Source organism: Macaca fascicularis, chromosome 1, assembly GCF_037993035.2.
Source record: "Macaca fascicularis isolate 582-1 chromosome 1, T2T-MFA8v1.1".
NCBI lineage: Eukaryota > Metazoa > Chordata > Mammalia > Primates > Cercopithecidae > Macaca > Macaca fascicularis.
Window position 1 is genome coordinate 25435603 of NC_088375.1, and position 14641 is coordinate 25450243.

Sequence of the window (14641 nt, forward strand, 5' to 3'; positions counted from 1 at the left end):
GGCTTATGGGGTTTAATCTGAGTAAAGCAAATGAAGACATGCTGGGATTTTAGTTTTTGATGCAGTTTAGGGATCAACGAACTCAGGGTTTTGGAGGATATTGGAAAGCTAAGAGGTGGTCAGTTAGGGAGTAGAGAAGCCTGAAACTGTGATTCTGGAGTGGGTGCAAGTACTGATGATAGGGTCTAGAGCTAGTGATTCTCAGCCGGGGGGGTTTCGCCTCTGAGGAGGCATTTGCAATGTCTGGGGACGTTTTTGGTTGTCATAACTGGAGGTAGAGGAGATACTGCTGTCATCTGGTAGAGGCCGGGGTGCTGCTCAGCATCCTACAAGGCATGCCAGTAGTGCTGAGGTTGAGAAGCCCTGGTTTAGGGTATGATAAAATAAAAACTTCAGCTGAATTTAAATTTAACGGAGTTTAATTGAACAATGAATGAATTGCGAATTGGGCAGCCTTCTGAGCCAAGGTAGTCTCAGAGATGCCAGCACAGCCATGTGGTGGAAGAAGATTTATGTACAGAAAAATGAAAGTGATGTACAGAAAACGGGAGTGAGGTACAGAAACAGCTGCATTGATTATAGCTTGACATTTGCCTTATTTGAACACAATCTGAACAGTTGGCTACATTTGATTGGCCAAAACTCGGTGATTGGCACAAGGTGATTGGCTTTGGCCTGTTTACACCTATACTTGTTATAGTTCACAGTGTACAGAAAAACCCTTATGCTGAACTTAAAATATGTAAGGAGGCAGCTTTAGGCTAAATTTGATTGAACAGGTATGACCGTAGAAATGAGTGGCTGGGATAGGCCTGATCTTACCCAGATTGTTAGAGAAGAGAAACAGACTAAGGTTTTAGAAGGTTTATCTTACGACTGATGAAATCTCCAAAAATGATGACAAGAGTAGTATTAGAGAAAAGCGTAGATAGCCAGGGATGGAAGAAGCTAATTTCTCAGTGTGTGGAGTCATTTTCTTTTTCTTGAGCTAGCTGATAGGCTAGCTTTGGATTTCATAATCCTGGCTAAGAGCTACACATTCAAATTAGCCAAAGAGTGTTGTGTGTTTTTTAAAAAGTCACCTGTTTATTAACTAACTTTGGTGTAACGAAATCTTTGTCTTAAAATAGATGCCTAAAAGCTGTTTGGGAATTTGGTTAGTCTTTTTGCTCAAAATTCTGTGACTGTAAACGTGGACGCGTGGTCTAATTCCATCTTTAAATAATGTTTCAGGATGACAAGTCTTGCAACCAGGCCTTGAGGAAGGGATCTGGTTTAAGAAAATCCTTGAGAAGGCCAGGTGCAGGGGCTCACGCCTATAATCCCAGCACTTTGCGAGGCCGAGGCCGGTGAATCACCTGAGGTCAGGAGTTCGAGGCCAGCCTGGCCAACATGGTGAAACCCCTTCTCTACTAAAAATACAAAAATCAGCCAGGCATGGTGGCAGGCATCTGTAATCCCAGCTACTCAGGAGACTGAGACAGGAGAATTGCTTGAACCCAGGAGGCGGAGGTTGTGCCACTGCACGCCAGCCTGGGTCACAAGATTGAGACTCGGGAAAAGAAAAAAAAAGAAAGAAAGAAAGAGAAAATCCTTAAGAAACCTTATTTATAGACTTTAGAGACTGTGGCTTTCCAGTACTCATCACCATGGAGAAAACTAGCCAAAATCACACAGAGTGAATAAGGGTTGCAAGCCAGTGCTGCTTCCTGGAATAAGCTGGTCCACTAGTCTAGTCTTGTGCTTTGTCCTTCATTTTGAACCCAAGTGCCCTGGGGCTACTTTTCTGCCTACCCACAATAGCAAGGAACTCTTTTGTTTGCATCTCCTCTGAAAGAAATGCTTGTTTTGAGGTTTGGACCACAAATAATAATCTGTTGTTCCCTGTAATAATAATCCACCCTCTTTAGCAGAAAAAAAAATCTGCTTGATGCAGTATGGCTATCAGTTTATTTAAAAGAATAGCCAAAAGTGCCCATTGTGTCCTGAGAATAAACATTTGCAAGATGGTTGGGAGTAATGGGGGAGTACTCTTGTTCTCCTTGGCTGAGAGTCAGTTAAGTCTTCAAGGAGAAAAAATTCTGAAAATGACCATCAGTCCTGGCTGACAATACTCTTCCTTATTCTGCCCATCTGTTACATTCTAAGAATAATTGCAACACTGCAGATATTTATTCCAAACTATTTCTTTAAAAAATATCGAAGATGGATATTTTTAAGTTACCAATTTTAGGCCAAATAAGTTTTTTCTTTTTCTGACTTTCATTTTGTCTGTGAAAGCATTGCTTTTATAGCAGCATGTTCAAGTTAGCAATCTTTAACAATTTGGCAAATACTTTTAGCAACAGTCCTTAACAATTCCTGCAGTTGCCTGTGATTGCAGATCTTGAAAAAAGAGCCATTTTTATATTCCAAGTGGTAGACACATTTTAATTACTATTTCCTGGGCTTAGGCTAACTGACAAAACTTGATGGGTAAAATGAAAATGTGATATACGGTGTAATCAGCTGTTTACTTACCTAGCACAGTGAAATCTTATGGTAGGTATGGTTTCACTAACAAAACCAAAATAAGCATTTTTCTTCCTTAAGTTCTTTATAAGAAAAGGATCAGTTAAATAATAAATGTGGCTTTAAAATCAAGTTATATCTTAGGATAGTTTTAATTGCATTATACATGGATGATGAGAAGAGTTCAGTGTGATAATTGCGTAACAGATGCGCATCAGAACTACTTAAAGAAGTAAAAATACGCCCATCACGTCATTAAAAATAGACCATCAGGGAAGCCACCAAGAAGTCCTTCAGAAGGTGGATGAATAAACTGTGGTACGTCCATACAATTTGTATATTATTCAGCAATAAAAAGAAATGAGATATGCCACACAAAGACATGGAAGAAAGTTAAATGCATATTACTAACTGAAAGAAGCCAACCTTAAAAGGCTACATGCTGCATGGTTTTAACTAGATAACATTCTAGAAAAGGCAAACCTATAGAGACAGTATAAGGTCAGTGTTTGCCAGGGATGTGCGGGAAAGGAGGGCAGGAATAAATAGGTGTAGCACAGGAGACGCTTAGGGAGTGAAACTATTCTATATGATACTGTAATGGTGGAGATGTCACTACACACCTTTGTCAAAATCCATAGGATCTACAACACTAACTCAAATCCTAATGTAAACTATGGACTTTGGTTAACGACGATATAACCATATTGGCTCATCAATTAAAACAAATGTATAGCACTAATGCCAGATGTTAATAATAGGAGAAACAGGATGGCCATGGGGGAGTGAGGGAATATGAGAATTCTACCTTCCATTCAATGTTTCTGTAAACCTAAAACTGCTCTTTTAAAAAGTCTATTAGTTAAATAAATATTCAATATAGCCAAACTAATAAGCATATCTTAACTAAAAAGCAATACAAACCTAAACTATCAGCAATTACTCTGTTTATGGTACTATTCTGATTGAACTTAGCTATAGAATATTCTGCCAGAAATATGTAATGGCAATGAATTACTGTATATATCTAGTAACTTTGCTGTATGTTTTCTTGTCTGGCAAAAATGTGCAGTGGTATTCATGCTAAGTCCTACTTTTAACTACCCTTATTCCTGTCTCTTCAGTGACAGCTGGAGTATCAGCCTTGGAAGTATATACACCAAAAGAAATCTTCGTGGCAAATGGTACACAAGGGAAGCTGACCTGCAAGTTCAAGTCTACTGATGAGACTGGCGGGTTGACCTCAGTCACGTGGAGCTTCCAGCCAGAGGGGGCTGACACTACCGTGTCGGTAAGAATGCTCGACTGCTCTTGGCTACTCCTACCTCACAGGTTTCTTTACTGCTGTATAATTAGTGATCCATTTTTCTGATGGTTCATTTCTAAAATGAGTGTATTTATTATCTATTATAGACTTCAAGGCCCTTCTCTTGCTTCAGGATAAAATAAGTTCAGCATGTCTTAAATGCAGCTGGTTTCCTTGTCTTTGCTCAGTTCCTCTCCACCATCAAATCCCATTCTGAAATTGATCTTAATTGACTCTAATCAGGATTTATCCTGCATCTTTTCATCTTTCATTGCCCCATTTTTATTGATATTTATTTTACATATTACCAGATTTTATATATATATGTGTGTGTATGTACCTTCTGATTTGATTATTTTTTTTAATTTAGCATATAGTCCATCTGATTTAGCAATATTGATTGGGAGCTTACTATGTAGTGGGTTACGTAGGGCCTTCAAAAATGTCTAAAACAATCCTTGCTGTCACCCAGAGATGATTAGAAGGAAGGCTGATATATACTTGACTTTGGAGTAAGATGAAGGATGTAACAGAAATACAGCACCAGAGGGTTGAAAAAAAGGTTAGTTAGTAACTAGTGGAGTGCTGGTTATGCAGTGGGTGTTTATTAAACATGAACTGACTATCCTGGTTCTGGTCTGTAAAATGGAGATGATAAAACCTCCCACACAAGGGTGTTAGGAGGATAAAGTAAGATTATACAAGACAAGTGCTCAGGAAAGTGTCTAGCTCTTGAGTTACTAATATACGCAATTTGTTGTTACTGTTGCTCTCCCAGCATGTTGAATGCCCTTCACATATTGGCACATATTTTAGTACTGTTGCACTTTTCAGGTTGTTAGTACTTAGCAAGGACAGTCTGTCATCTATCTTTAAGAATACCCAGCTAGGCGCGGTGGCTCACGCCTGTAATCCCAGCACTTTGGGCGGCCGAGACGGGCAGATCACGAGGTCAGGAGATCAAGACCATCTTGGCTAACACGGTGAAACCCCATCTCTACTAAAAATACCGGGCGCGGTTGCAGGTGCCTGTAGTCCCAGCTACTCGGGAGGCTGAGGCGGGAGAATGGCATGAACCCGGGAGGCGGAGCTTGCAGTGAGTGGAGATCGCGCCACTGCACTCCAGCCTGGGTGACAGAGCGAGACTCCGTCTCAAAAAAAAAAAAGAATACCCAATTCTTCTGAATGGTGAGTTACATTTGTTGATCACCACCTAGATGTTGGGCCCGTCATATGCCTATGCCATTTACTCTTCACAGCTCTATGTGGAAGACAGGGTGGGGAGGATGGGAGACACTGACTCAAGATTATTCACCAGTGGCCACACCACACAGGTTAGAATTGTTGAAAGTTCAATACGGTATGATTTCCCTTATATATTATTTCTCTCTCAGGTAGAAAACTCTGCTAATAATATTTACTGCCTCATAGGTTTTAGGGATTACCTAAGGCAGTGCTTCTCAGTATTTTTTAAAATTTATTTTTAAAAGGAGCCTTTTGACGTTTTTTCTAATCTCTGCCCCCTTCCATGAAATTTTAATATGGTAGATATCCTCTGTATCTGTTTTATATATAAAAGAGTAAGATTTTCTCAAAGCTTCCCACCCAAGAGCAAGTGTTTGCTCCCTTGGGGGAGAATCTGCCCTATGGAGAATGCATAGTCTAGAGGTCTTTATAAGAGAGGCCTTCCCTTACAGTAACCATAATGGTGAGCACAGAGATCCATACAGATATCGTGGGAAGACATACAAAGGCATTCTCTGCTTCACATAAATATGGCATCAGCATAGAACATACACTAATGTTCCCATAGAGGCAAGATTAAACACATAAGTTTACTCAAGAGAATCCAAAGAACTATTTAAACATTTAAAGATTTCCCACTGAAGTCTTTTGCAAGAGTTGGTGTGAGGGCCATTATTTAAGTCCACAGAAAATGAAGCAGTCATCAGGAAGACACCAGAGGTAATAACTTTCTTTTAAAGAGCAGTTCCATTTCTGCTGGAAACAGTCTGGTCAAGTGGGTCCATGAAGGTTTACATAACTCAGGCTTACTATTCAGAACATGCTGTAATTCTGATTAATATTTTTAGCTAATCAATTTATACTTACACACGAGTCTGATTGCAGTTAATCCGAGCATGTTCAGTTATTGACATAGGATCCTTTAATTCCAAAATGTCGGGACACATTTAATAAGATGAGTGGGTTGCTTTTTTGTTTTTGTAGGTTTTACAGGAAAAGTATATTCAAACCCAGTATATTCAAAAGCCATACTGTAGATGGCTTTTTTGTCCCATGGCCTCAGGATCCACATATCTGAAACTGAACTCATTTTTTCTCCCTTCTGTTTCCCTTCTTTGCCTTTTTTTTTTTTTTTTTTTTTTTTTTTTTTTTTTTTGGTGGGAGGAGAGGGGGCGTGTAATTATGTTCATCTAGAGATGAGTTTTGTGATCAATTTTTGTTTTGTTTTGTGTTTTCTGCCCTTTCCTTCCCTGTCCCTTACCACTTCCCTTCTGTCCCCAAGAAATAAGAACCTTTGCTGGTTCTTCCTACTTTGTTTCTAGCATCTAGCTTTTTGTCAGCCTTCCTGTGTCTCTGCTGTCTATTGAGCAGTGTTAACTGTGTGCGTGGTCTCGTGCAGTAACCCCTTGTTATTCTTCTGCTTCTGTGTTTTCATCTTTCAATCCAACCCTCATATGCCAGCAGGTGCGTAGTCTTATAACAGTTCTTTCACCTTTCCACTGCAAGTTGTCAGAAACTTAGATACCCATTGCTGACAACATTTGTCTAGAATTAAAAGCTCATTACAGTTTGGCCCAGCCTACCACTTTAGCCACGCTTCTGTTCTCTTACGGCATCACTTCCAGTTTAGTAAAAATGCTTTGTGCTTTGTTTTCCTACTTCTGAACACTTGTCATTTAAGCTGTACCCCATTTTTACCTTCTGTCTCCTCCATAATGCCTCTTTTTTTAAAAAAACCTTTTAGCCCTTAAAACTCACTACCCTTATCTGGGCCATTCCTGTAATACAGATCCCTTAATATGACAATTTTCCTCTTCTTCATCCTGAATATGGGTGTTTTAAGAGGACATGCCTATCTTACATCTTTAGTATACCTCATAGCTTTAGCACCATGGCTTGTACTTTAAAAATATTGATTGATAATGATTCTAGTCTTTTCTGTGAATTTTTCACTGTTTTATTTCCATCTCTCAAAGGTTTGACCAAGGCATTATTCCTCAGTTTGGTTCAGCAAACTATGTAGTTCCGGCTGTGTGCAAAGTGCTAAGGAGTACAGAGATAAATACAACTTATCCCCTGCCTTCAAATGGCCCCCAGTCAATGAGGGAGCCTGACTGAGGGAGCTGTCTTAGACACAGTGCTGGGAAACAGCATCATGTAGCTCATCCCCGCTGGTTCACAAATGTAAGGCAGGGAATATGTGGAGATGTTGTGGGAAGGGAACGCAGACAGCTGATGATGTAAGGATTCGTTTGCAAAGCTGAGAGTTTATGGTTCATTTTTCTGGTGAAGAAGAGAGAGTGAAGGACTTTGAACAGATAAGACATGATCTCACCCAAGAGGCATTAAACATTGAAAATAGCATAAGCTTTGAAATCAAAGCTGAGTTTGAACTCCATCTCTAAAACTTGTAACTTTGGGAAAGTAACCAAGGTTTCCTGAGCCTCACATTCCCTGTTGATGAAATATCAGGTAGGTGAGTCTCACCTTGCAGGGTGGTTGTGAGGGTTGGAGAGTTGTTGGGAGACAGTTTTCCGTGGGTCTTTCACGTTTTTGCACACCTTGCTAGCAAAGGCACTGGCTGCCTTTGTTCTGGACTTTGTTTGTGCAGTAACTAGCCTTGGAAAGCAGAGATGATATTTCCCTCTGGAGCAGAGGACAGGTTTGTTTATTCTTGAGTATAGTGAAGGTAGTGTCTCCATTCAGGGCTAAAGTCAGACATGTCTTCTGCCCCTTGTAAGAGATTTGTGTTCCCTGAGCTTGGGGTTACTCCGCTGTAATATAATGCCCCTGCCTGCACAACATCCATGTGAGCCCCTCCATGTCATGGCTGTGGGACTTGGGGGGCAAGGGGAACAAACACATGCTTTCTGCTCATAAGGTTCTTTGTTTCTGAGTCTTCTTCATGGGAGTGAAGATTTCACAGGAGTCTGTGTCTTCTGTCAGCCATGTATGAACATGTGGCCAACTAACTTTGTTAGCTTGTAAGTAGGATAAAATCCCAGACCCTTCAGCGTTCTTAACAGGCATTTAGATCATATGAAATGCAGGGTAAATATTTGATAAATGTTATAATAATAACCATTATTCTTTATCAGTGATCATTTAGGCATTGTGGAAGATGATGAGTTAGACATACCAGTTAAGAGGCCCAAGATAATGAAAGCATAAAAACAGACATTGTCATTGGGAACTGAATAGAGAGAAGGGAGAACTGAGAGAAACTAATGAGACAAATTGACAATACTGGGGGATTAACTGGATGGGAAGAAAGAGAATCAAGGATTACTTCAAGATTTATGGTTTGGGAAAGAAACGGTAGCCATCAGTGAAGATGGGATACATGAAGATGGGAAGATAAAGTTTGTAAGAGAAGGTGACAAGCTTGGGGGAGAGGGGCAGTCAGGTGGTAAAGTGAGTAGGCAGTTGGGCGAGGAGTCTAGAGCTTACGGGACGCTATTGATGAGAGGTCTGGGAGTTAAGAAAATCCAGATGATCATTAAATCATGGGAATGGATGAGTCTGCACTGGTGTTTTCAGCATGCTCAAACAGTTCTGAAAATGTTCTGTTTGCATTGCTAATAGAGCTGGTTTCTATCCCCAGCTCCACCATCACCCGGGCCATGAACCAGACATCAGGCCTCCAGCATAGCTGCTTGGATTAGAGCCAAGTGTGAGGATAGATCCCCTCCCACTGGGCCTTAACCCTGCTTCCAGGTGCTGAATTTGACAAGGTTACTTTGAGAAGACAGTTCCTTTGCTGAAAGCAGGACTGAGGAGAGAGTGAGGAGTGGAAAGAGAAAGGGGTCAAAGGCTGAACTTTCAAAAGAGTATCTTGTGTTATCTGGACTTTGTTCCTTTCACACACCCATGACTTCTCCATGGGAAACCAGAAGGAAGAGGGAGAAACTCAGATTAGCTGATCTGAGATATTTAGGATTCTTTTCCTTTGTGCCTTTGTGTATCTTAGTGGTAAGCTAAGTGAACACTAAGCTTTCTGAAGCCTTAGGGATCACTGGGCTCAATTATGGTGTTATTGGAAGAACATTGACTTTGAAGACTCAGATGGGTCTAAATTTTACTCTGGGTCCCCAGTTACTATCATTGGGACCTTGGGAAAATGGCTTCTCTTAAGTCTCCATTTTGTCTTTTATAAAATTATGGGTGGTAATAATTATATCAGTGAAATACTGAGAGGATTCGAGATGACGTGTGAGTCTGATTCTTTCATTGAAACCTGGCAGAGTTGAGTCCCATGATCTCTAAACTTCTATCTGGCTTAGATTCCATAACTTGTGATTTGTAGTATGATGTTGCATTTCTTTCAGTATGAAGTCTTTAAAAGAACCTTTCATAGCATGCACATTACAGAGTTTAGGAATTCTGCCTTTGAGAATAGTTCATGTGTTCCTTTTTTCTAATTGCAGTTTTTCCACTACTCCCAAGGGCAAGTGTACCCTGGGAATTATCCACCATTTAAAGACAGAATCAGCTGGGCTGGAGACCTTGACAAGAAAGATGCATCAATCAACATAGAAAATATGCAGTTTATACACAATGGCACCTATATTTGTGATGTCAAAAACCCTCCTGACATCGTTGTCCAGCCTGGACACATTAGGCTCTATGTCGTAGAAAAAGGTACTTCCTTGAGTATTTTCGCAGTAATAATGCAGTCTCCTTTATCTCATGTTTGGATGGAGAACCAGAGTTGCATTTCATGGTGGGTTTGGAGGGAGGATTTTTGCCGTACAGTTGTGCTCCCTGTTGCCGTGATCCTGTGGCTCTACCAAACACACTTGGAATTGGGGAACTGTTGCTCATTCTGACCCAGAGTGACTGGTTCTCCATTTTTATTCCTACCGTCTGGAGCCTATTAGTCTAATTTCAGGAATATTAATTTTTCAGTGTTAATCAGAAGAAAGACCAAATTCATTATGTTTGGATGTGATGGACAGTGGGAAAGAAGGAGATTCATACTGTTTTATACTCTCCAGGAGAAAGTTTTCAACAACAGCACAGTTATTTCTCCCTTTTGATTTTGAGAACAAACAGGAAATGCAGGTTCTGGTGTCTCATTTTTGAGACAAAGTCTGCTTTGTCGGAGAGTAGATCCAGGTAAATTCATACCTCCAGTTTTTCGTTAGAGCACTGAGAGGGATTGTAGGTGTAGAAATGCTTAGTTCCGTAGTTCATTCTTTCTCATCTAATATTCACATGTCATGAATTACATAGTAATAGGATAGACAGTGGGATCTCATAGTTTGTATAATAAAAGAGGGTACAGTAACTGCTAAATGAAAATACTTGCTTGTTAATTTAATAAAATTCCATGTTTTCTCTCTGTAGCAATGTACCTTAAAACTATTTTGTTCTTGGCTGGGCGCGGTGGCTCAAGCCTGTAATCCCAGCACTTTGGGAGGCCGAGACGGGCGGATCACGAGGTCAGGAGATCGAGACCATCCTGGCTAACACAGTGAAACCCCGTCTCTACTAAAAAATACAAAAACTAGCCGGGCGAGGTGGCGGGCGCCTGGGGAGGCTGAAGCAGGAGAATGGCGTGAACCCGGGAGGCGGAGCTTGCAGTGAGCTGAGATCTGGCCACTGCACTCCAGCCTGGGCGACAGAGCGAGACTCCGTCTCAAAAAAACAAAACAAAACAAAAACCAAACTATTTTGTTCTTTTTCTCTAGAGAATTTGCCTGTGTTTCCAGTTTGGGTAGTGGTGGGCATAGTTACTGCTGTGGTCCTAGGTCTCACTCTGCTCATCAGCATGATTCTGGCTGTCCTCTATAGAAGGAAAAACTCTAAACGGGATTACACTGGGTAAGAAACACTGTTTTTTAGGGCAGGGGTGGAGGGAGGGAATCAGGGTTTATAAAAACTTATGTATTTAATGAAAAAAGGATTTTGAAGAATTAACTACTGTTTTCTTTCATGTCAGAATCAGGCAGTCTCCTTTGGAGGTGTTCTAACATGGGCAAGCAGAAATCAGTGGGCCTGCTATGAAATGTGGAATGATTCTAATCTTTGTTCCAGTTTCCTTCTTAGGTTTGGTGAGATGAGTTGCTCAGCAGTTTGTGCTCTGTGTTTCAATATATGCACTATGCAATTAGTATTCTTAGTCTTAAGACTTAGTCTTAAGTCACTTACCCAATTTAAGAGTTTAATTTCAATTTCTTGGTAATAAACTCACAAGGTGGTTCTTTCCAGTTGGGAAATATAAAACCCTAATTAAGAAGAAGTTGTGAGCTGGAAGTAGTGGCATGCGCCTGTAGTCCCAGCTACTTAGGCTGAGGCGGGAGGATTGCTTGAGCCCCAGTGTTTGAGTCTAGCCTAGGCAACAGAGCAAGACCCTGTCTCTTTTAAAAAAAAAAAAAAAGAAGAAGAAGAAGAAGAAAAAGAAATGGTTTTAATAAACTACCTCCCCCAGTCCAATGTGATGATGGTGCAGGGATTTTCCTTTTTGTAGTTCCCCTACCCTACTCCAAGCTTAAGTATCTTTATTGCTTTGATCATTCTTAGCTAGAATCACCCACAATGGGATAATGAGTTGATAACAAAATATATCAGCAATAAAGAAAAATAGACTTTTTGTTTATGGCTTCTCAAATGGAACACGTTTAAGCATAGGGTGCGTGTCTAATTAAAGAACCTTCTCTTTTCCCCACCCCAGCTGGAAAGCTAACCCATATAAGCTATGTAGAACTCATGTGGTAAGACTGGGAGCAGAGGCTGAATTCAAGTTGATGTAGCATGAGCAGTGTTGCAGGTGCACAGATCTAACTTTAACCATCCTGAAGGGACTCTGATGTGAAAGGATTGCATGTCCTGAACTCTTGCTGGTGGATGGTGGGAACCTCTATCTATGGGCTCTGCTGATCTAGAGTTTTTAGGAGTGCCGTGTTTTAACAAGTTTGAGTGTTCAAATTCAGATATTACTTGCTTGGAATGCTTCTATTCTGCTGACTGTATCTGCCCCCCTTGCATGGTGAGTGTTTTATGATTAAATATAGCTGGACTATTGATTTTCAACATGAGACTAATCCAGGGTGGTGACATGCCAGTCTTTGTAGTTCTTGCTTTGGGGTTAATGAGGGGCAGGAACAAGTTCCTTAGACTCCTGCATGGCATCGTGAATGCTGCTGTTCTTCTTACTTTGGTTTTTTTCCTCCTCCCCTACCTTTTCTACCTTGGTGTGCTGGGATCAGATCCTGCTTATCTTCCACTTCTTAAGAAAAGCTGACATAGAAGACACATTGGGACTATAACAGGGCTGGGTCTCCTCTTCCACTCCCACTAGACACATGGTAACTAATCACATTGCCCGTTGCTGTTAATATTCCTGTGTACGTATTCAGCCCCTCTCCCTTGTTAATGACTAACCAGCTAGCTCTGAGCTAACCCAACAGCTATGATGATTTGTCCACGAATATGTCACACGTTTGTATTGGAAACATGTTGAGCAAACCATCCGGATGAAACTGGGTTGTCAAGTTACATAGAGTTTTTATGCACATCTGAATATTTGTGCTCTTCATGTAAAATGCCATTGCGTGTGTGTGTGTGTGTGTGCATTAGTTTTCTTTTTTCATACATGTATTGTGTTATCAGTAAGTAAGATCCTGACTGATTATGTCTTAGAATAATTAAACAATTTTGGTTCAGAGCATGTAGCCTCCCATTTCAGAGAAGGAACAGTTTGCAGAATGCATGGTATGCTTTGGTCTTAGTAATGACGCTTTAAATGTGATTCTCCCCAAACTCCTAAGTTTTAAAAAGTATACATCATAAGGCTTTAAGCTGTACTTATGACACATCGCATTGGAAAATCCCTACGCTGTACCCCAGCTGGCTTACTTCCTGGCATTCACTTTCCCTGATTCATTTATGAGACAGTGCTTGTTGTTAAAGACTCCTGTCCCCGTGAAAAGGTTCAGCCTGTGTGACGTGGCATTCCCTAGTTTCTCATTCATGACTTCCTGGGTTTTTGGGGGGATTTGATTGTGGTATTGGTAGGGAATAAAACTATGGAGAGAACAAGATAAGCCAAGACTTGCCTGGATATATATCTGTAATTTAAAACATACATTCAGAAGGGGTTTGCCTTTGATTGTAACAAAAGTGAATTGCCATTAAACTATTAAAAGGTACCATAGAGCTTGTTCCCTTAAACCTTTATCCCAAAGGAGGGTTGATGGCAGGGGGAAAAGACAAACAGCAAAAGGAAAAATGTGTACTGTAACCAGAATCTCAATATGATTTTTGTAAACTGGGTTGAAGAGGTTGTACCACCACATTTGTTTCTGTGCCTCCCCCAGTGATGAGTTCATTGACTTAGAAGAATGAGTGAGTGTCAGGAATAGAAAATAGTTTTAAAATATGTGATCATTTTGATACCCATTGTTACGTTGTCTTTTGTTTTTATGTATCTGTTGCTTCATCTTGCCGTCACTTGCATTTCTATATTTTTGTTTCTATTTATTATTATTTTTTACACTTGTTCTTCAAATTGCCAATTCTTCAGCTGCAGTACATCAGAGAGTTTGTCACCAGTTAAGCAGGCTCCTCGGAAGTCCCCCTCCGACACTGAGGGTCTTGTAAAGAGTCTGCCTTCTGGATCTCACCAGGTAATGGGTGATTGCGATTCTGCTCACTGCACTGTTCCCTACAGCTTGGTGCTCTGTCACTTCCCTGGGTGTGGAAAAGAATACTGAGCTATGAGAGACAGAGACAGACAGACAGACAGAGACAGAAAGAGAAAGGGTGGGAGTGAGGAATTAAAGGGCTGGCTTAGGAATACCACAGGAAAGTATGTGGTGAAAAATCTGCTTGAGCAAAGATTTCCATGAAACCACCAATAACATAAATTGTTTATTAACAATGTGGCTTCCTTGCCCCAAGCAGAATTAGGAAATGGCTTGTCAGTAAAAGATTCTTCTTTAATTGCCCAAGGAAATGAATCTAGTGAACGAGATTCTTTCTGTATTGAGGTACTCTGTAAGATAAGAAATTAGCAGGGAAAAGTTGGTTTTCTTAGTATTGATAATAAAACAAAAATTATTTCCTACAGATTCTTTAGAAAAAATGGAAAGTAAGCATTTATCTGAATAATTAATAGGCTTGATGAACAAGGAATGGTTTTGGTTTCTACTTGTGGAAAGTACAGAAGAGAAACAGGTTTTATTTGGAAGTTGGCATATAATCTAGCTTTGTGTGTTTTGGCTATCGTATTTTAATTATAATTGTGGCTTGGCAAAAATTCCATAGCTTTGTTCATTCAGTTTGATTCTTCTGGGGTAGAATGCATGCTAAAGAATTTGGCCAGTTATAGCTTTGTCCTAAAAAGGTGTTAGCTGGTGGGAATGGATTTTAGAGGAAATAAAGAGAGTAACAGTGTTGTGGGGAAAGTGCCCATAGTCTTACTCCATAGTTGTTATATGTGGTGAGGAAACTACGGCATTGTGATGTTAAATTACTAAAAGCACACACCTAGTTGGTGACAGAACTGGGGCTAGAACCCAGGTGTCCAGACATTATGTTCTCTACCACAGCATCAAGCTCATTACTTGTTCCTAT

General features: G+C 40.4%; 1 protein-coding gene across 9 annotated transcripts in view; it reads left to right on the forward strand.

The window, feature by feature from the left end:
- The window catches only part of MPZL1 (myelin protein zero like 1), a 65778-nt gene that overhangs the window by 39523 nt on the left and 11614 nt on the right, over positions 1-14641 (forward strand). For 3 of the 9 annotated variants that reach the window (XM_074005893.1, XM_074005866.1, XM_005539886.5), the window contains 4 exons: positions 3636-3802; positions 9490-9703; positions 10756-10888; positions 13590-13692. In XM_074005893.1, coding sequence (XP_073861994.1) covers positions 9604-9703; positions 10756-10888; positions 13590-13692 — 336 coding nt within the window. In that variant the 5' untranslated portion in view covers positions 3636-3802; positions 9490-9603. Of the gene's footprint in view, positions 1-3635; positions 3803-9489; positions 9704-9970; positions 10410-10755; positions 10889-11006; positions 12373-13589; positions 13693-14641 lie in introns of those variants that run through there. The other 6 variants (XR_012419699.1, XR_012419701.1, XR_012419698.1 and 3 more) reach the window with 6 other exon arrangements.